A 6000-nucleotide genomic window follows, 5' to 3' on the forward strand; every position below is an offset into this window, starting at 1 on the left:
GAGGAAGGGTCACTGGACCTGAAACGTTAACTCTGTTTTCTCCTTCACAGATGCTGCCAGACCTGATATGTTTTTAAATTACTCTTTATTTAACTTTTATTCAGGTTCTTTCACAACAATGCAATGAACTGCAGAGATGTCAAAAACTGAGGATCCATTTGCACGATTATCATTCCTCCTGGCACTAAAGCTTTACGCTTCTATCACCCAATTAAACAAGAATTTAATTTATTAATGTTCGGTTTTCATATACATTTGTGACAATATTTAAATGCCAATATATTTTACAGATGATGATAAACAGCTATTTAAAACATATTATGCTCAAAGTTAATCAATGTTAATTTAAAATACAAGGGTTCATAGTTACCTTTTTTGCCGACTTACAAGAACAAGATCCGCTCCAAGAAAGTAAGCAGAACGAAGCACAGCTCCCATGTTCATGGGATCCTGGATTCCTTCCAGTGCCAGCCACAAGATCGGTTTGTCACTGCGTTCAAATTCAGAACCATCAATATCTGTTGAAGAGCATTGATCATAGTTCACATAGTCCAGAGGTGTCACCTCAAGACAAATACCTTGGTGAACATGGTTCTCACATAACCTGTCAAGCACCTTCCTCATCACCTGATGTACTGGCACTCCGATTTCCCTGACTCGCTGATAGATTTGCTGTACTTCAGCTCGCTGTCTTCGATTTTCTTTAACAAACAGTCTGAAAATCTTTCTACGCAATTGGGAAAGGGCCAGGTTACAAGGTGCAATGCCAAACAACATTTCAGAATGTGACTCTCTTTCAGTCAATGGAGAAATCTTTGGCACTGTTCTTTTTGTAAAATCATCATTTCTAAGGTTGTGAAATTCCAAGCTGCGGACATGACTAGGTTTCAAGCTTGATTGTGTATGCATGACTTTGGAAGGGTTCTGAGACTGCCAAATAAAACTAGCATCATCTTGTTTTCTTGAAGTTCCAGTGGAAAGATTCATTGCTGATCTTCCTACCTTTTTCAATGCAGCAGACCTGTGCAAGCTCTCTGGGAGCTCAGTTAATCTCTTTGCATTACCTTTAACATCCAGTTCTGCCTTATTGAAGTCGTGTCCATTGCTCTTACTTGACTTTGATGCCTTCTCAGATTTAACTGTGAGCTCCTGTTTGACTGATGCACTGTCGTTGGATATTTCCCTCTTGCAGCTACAATGACGAACAAACTGTAACCGGGAAAACTGCCAGAGACTCCTCCTCAGGCACCTGGCAGCTTCATTTGACATAACAGATGACATTGCTGCCTGTTTTAAAAACTCCATCTGTCAAAAGCAAATTGTTTCAATCAAACCACTATACACAAATACTCTTTGCTGAAAGAATAGTGACAATCCAGTAAGTAAATGCACCAGTAAATGTAGTACCCAAAACATATTATCTAGAAGGCCCAAGGTTTGACTTACTGTCTGTGCAGATAATTCAATTCAACCAGTAGTTACGATGTAGCAAGTTGACTCATGCTCCTTAGCTGGGAAGGGTAAAATGCCTAGCTACCATTTGCAACACAATTTAGTGCTTGGTGCTACCCAATGTATACAGTGCGTGAATATTAGGTGAGGATAGGATCTTGCTTTGGGTACGATGCCTGCAAAAGTGAAACATCCTTCAAATATTGACTAGGCTGCCACATAAAGTAGCAACCAGAAGGTACTAGAAAGCAACGGGCACTTGGGTATTGCCCTCCAGTACCAGTCAGGGCATACTAACATGCAACAGAGTTGTTGGGAGTGGGGGTGGGGGGTGCAGAGGAGAAAGAAGAGGGTCTAGATTCCAAATGTGAATAACAATGCATCATAAGAAACTACTAAACAGGATCAGGAGCAAACATCAGCCACTTCAATCTGCTCTGCCATTTAATAAAATCACTGTTGATCTTCAGCCACAAGCTCCTTTCCCACCTGATCCATTTATCCATTGATCTCTTGTATCCAAAAATCTACTGCTTTCACCGTAAATATGCTCAATGACTGAGCATTCACAGATCACTGGGTAGGAAATTCCTATAATTCACAACCATCTGAGTAAATAATGCCCCAACCTAAATGGGGACCTCTATACCAAGACTATACACTCTATTTCCTGACACTGCACCATGGAAAACCACTCTCAAACTTTTGTATATTTAATTGAGGTCACCTCACAATCCTCTAAACTCCAGAGAACATAGGTTCATGCATCTCACAAAAGTCAATAATCTCAAGCTTCCCCACATTAAGGTCCACTTACTACCTTCTTGCCCACACACAATATCCATCCATAACACTTTTCATACCTCTTTGCGAAGTGTTGTCATTGCCAAGGCTGGGGCAAGTAGAGCAATTTTCTTGACAGACCTGACTTTAAGTCTAGGGATTGAAGGCCAGTGCAGGTATTCAACAGATTCAAGCCCACTGCCCCAGAAGTAGATTACAGGTGGTCATAAGGACTACTGAGTCTGAAAGTGGGGTATTTAAAAGGCCCATTTGAGTTGTCTGGGATGCTAAGATTTTTCCTTAAATTTTAAGCACTTTAGCCCTCATCCCTTATCAACCCCTCCAACCACTTTCCATCGGCGCCCATGACCCCAACCAACGTAATGGCCTACCAGCTAAACGTTAATCCATGCATCCTAACCAGCACCGGGTCACTTATCATCCCCTTGCTAATTCAGATAATGATGGATTTCTTTTCACAACCTAAGATTAATAATGACATAATAATACACTTTAGAGTACTGTCAACAAACAGCTAGAACCATTTTCTTTTTAAAAAGCCTTAGAATTTAAATAAATTAATTTCTCTTGCATAGTTCTTTTTTACCTCTCAGTGGCTCAGGCAGACTGTTTTAATTTTATTTTTAAAAAGGCTGGGAATTCAAACAACTGAAGGTTGCTCAAGAACAGATGCAGTTAAGATGGGACAGACTCTAAGGCAGTATTGTCAGCTGCAAAATAGGTGAGGCAGCGGAGACAGCAACTAGTGATGTTCCCGAGATTCAACAAGGTTTTCCTTGTCATGGAGGAGATCTGGGTCCAGGCATGCCAGACAGAAACTGAATAGTCTGGCTCAGTGAGAAAATGCTCAGAAAGAAAGATGGAATTAGCATTGATGGAATGCAGTTCAGGTAAAGAGGGAAGTTTAAAACAATGGCTTTGACTTTTCCAGATGTTGGAGAAAATTCTGGCCCATCCAAGATTTGGCATTGGATAAACTGTCTGAAAACAAAGAGGGAGTGGAGGGATCGCAGAGAGATGGAGGTTAGGTAGAGCTGTGTGGCGCCAGTATATAGTTGGAAATTGACCTCATGCATTTGTATAATGTCACCAAAGGAATGTAGATGAGGAAAATGACAGCTAGATTCACAGCAAACTCCAGAGAAAGAGTGTGGGTGTGGGAAGAGAAACCATTACAGGAGATTCTCCACCTACAATTAAATGGGAAAAATTGCAACTAAGTAAGGGCAGTTGATGAACAGATGATGCACTAATTCAAAGGCTGAAGAGAGGTTAAAAAGAACAGGAAAAGATAATGTATGCAGTACAGCAACAACCAGATGATATCTTTTGAATTTGGTCAGGGTCATTTTAGTGCTGTAAAGAAGGGTAGGTGCAGATTTGGGAGGTATTAAAAGTTAAGTTCTAGAGTCACAGAGACCTACAGCACAGACCCTATAATCCACTGCATCCGTGCCAGTCAAAAACAACCACCTAACTATTCTAATCCCATTTTCGAGCACTTGGCCCATAGCCTTGTTTGTTTTGGCATCACAAGTGTACATCTAAATACTTCTTAAATGTTATGAGGGTTTTGCCCCTACCATACTTACAGGCAGTGAATTCCAGATTCACACCACCCTCTGGGTGAAAAAAAATTTCTTCACATCTCCTCTAAACCTTCTGCCCCTTACTTTAAAACTATGCCCTGGTCAATGACTCCTGCATCAAGGAGAAAAGATTCTATCTATCCTATCTAAGCACTTCAAAATTTTATAAATCTCAATGATGTCTCCCCTCAATCTTCTCTGCTCCAAAGAAAACAAGTCCAGTCTATCCAATCTCTTTTCATAATTGAAACTCTCCAGCCCAAGCAACATTTTGGTAAATCCCCTCTAAACCAGTGCCTCATATTCCTCCAATTAACGTTCATTCCAGAAATGCACACAAATTCTAGCTCTAGTTTTCTAGAGTTCTGGCATAATCTCCCTGCTCTTAAAACTCTACGCCTTGGCTAATAAAGGCAGTATACCAAATGCCTTCCTAACCACTTTATCCACCTATCCTAATACATTAAGGGATCGGTGTATATACACATTCCCCAAGGTCCTTCTGATCCTTGGTACTTACCAGGATCCAATGATTCATCATATATCCCTTTGCCTTGTTTGTCCTGTCCAGGTGAATGACCTCACATTTATCCCGACTGAATTCTGTTTTTCACTGATTAGCTTGTCTATATCTTCCTGCAACCTAAGGCTGTCCTCATCCACCCCACAATTTTTGTATCATCTGGAGGTCGGAGATCAGAAATCTGGGGAAATCGGGTACTGGAGCTTATCATCTGGCTTCACACATGACATGAAGAGGGCATCTGCCAAGTGCAGATAACACAAAGGGCTAAGCATGGTTCTGCCAGGACAGTGTTGGTTTTTCATGAAGTGTCCCGATAATTTTGTCAAATGTCCTGATTTTCCCACTTTTCTCAAGTATAAACTGGGCCTGGGAGACAGGAAATCTATGCCAAGCTCTGTCTTTCTTCCTGAAACCACTGATCACATCACAACAGAGCTGTCACTAGCTTGTTGTCGCCCACAGCTCCATTGCTGGACAATGTCTCTTAAAACATTTATTATAACAGAGTTGCCAACTTTAGCTGGGTAAATCCTGCAGACATCAACACATGGCCTTTCACTGCCTGTCCCCCAGACTCCTGCTATTAGTCAAACAAAATGTTAATCGTCCTGGAACCCCACTTTCCCAGTATACCCTGACCTTGATTTTGAGATGTTTTCTAATCAACCCAGGAGCATGCAGAACTTGAACCCAGGATTCCTGGCTCAGAGATAGGAACACTACCACTGTGCTGCAACAACCCTTAACACTGTGTTGAAAATCTGGTGAATTACACAACACGGGACAGCAAAGCACTGGTGTTCGTAGGCGATAAAGACGGTAAGCATGCAGTAAAATTCAAAGGCCTGAACTTACTATTTAAATGCTTGTGGAGTTTAGGGAACAGTTTAGTTCATCCACCCAGACCTTGAGGTTTGACGAAGCCCGTCCTCCGGTTGCTGACCGGGGCCTCTCTCAGAGACAGTGCCATAAATTAGAGCCAGCAGCTAGGGGCAGGGAGGCGCACACTGTCTGCAGCAACATGACAGTCTCCACCATTACTCTCCTCCTCCACTCCAGGCCCTGGTTACCTAGCAACCAGCCCAAACCGGAACCGGAAATCACGCTAATAACACCCTGCTCCTCCAAACGCCTTCCATGTGGTCGAGCTCTCGGTCACTCTCCTTTGTGTTGTTTTCTCGCTGCACTTTAGTTCGGTTCAGATTTTGAGTCCCCACCCCCCCCACCAAAATTACCGTCCCTTTAAGATTTGACAATTTCTAAACCTCTTTCGGCCTCGTTCTATATTTTCCTCATTGAAGGTACTGAAATGCTGGCCCTGCCTACAGTGACACGTCCCTCTTTAGCCGTATCCCATTTTGAGCGCTGCTCAGTAAAGGATTCAGCGCTTTCCCCCCGCAGTTTGTATAGGGGCACTACTGATGAATGGGTTAAAAACGAGGTTCAATTAACACCACCAAGCTTCCCATTTTCTTTACCCCAGCGAGGATGCTGCACATCATGCAATACCCGCTCAATGAGACGTTTCTGGTGATTGATGCAACCTAGAATGGTCGACCCAGTATTCAGCCAGCTCTGAGATAACAAGGTGTAGAGCTGGATGAACACAGCAGGCCAAGCAGCATCAGA

General features: G+C 42.4%; 1 protein-coding gene across 1 annotated transcript; it reads right to left on the reverse strand.

Moving 5' to 3' along the window:
* Nucleotides 1–370: 370 nt before the first annotated feature.
* Nucleotides 371–5854, reverse strand: LOC125482632 (uncharacterized tRNA/rRNA methyltransferase Mb3610c-like; the record flags this gene model as incomplete). Its single annotated transcript, XM_048594740.1, has 2 exons — nucleotides 5227–5854; nucleotides 371–1305 (listed from the first exon to the last, which is right to left on the reverse strand). A coding segment is annotated over exon 2 (935 nt), but the record flags the coding sequence as incomplete, so codon positions are not given.
* Between the last annotated feature and the right edge of the window lie 146 nt (nucleotides 5855–6000).

This window comes from Rhincodon typus, unplaced genomic scaffold, assembly GCF_021869965.1.
Source record: "Rhincodon typus isolate 14 unplaced genomic scaffold, sRhiTyp1.1 hic_rhity00014010, whole genome shotgun sequence".
NCBI classification, from domain to species: Eukaryota; Metazoa; Chordata; class Chondrichthyes; order Orectolobiformes; family Rhincodontidae; genus Rhincodon; species Rhincodon typus.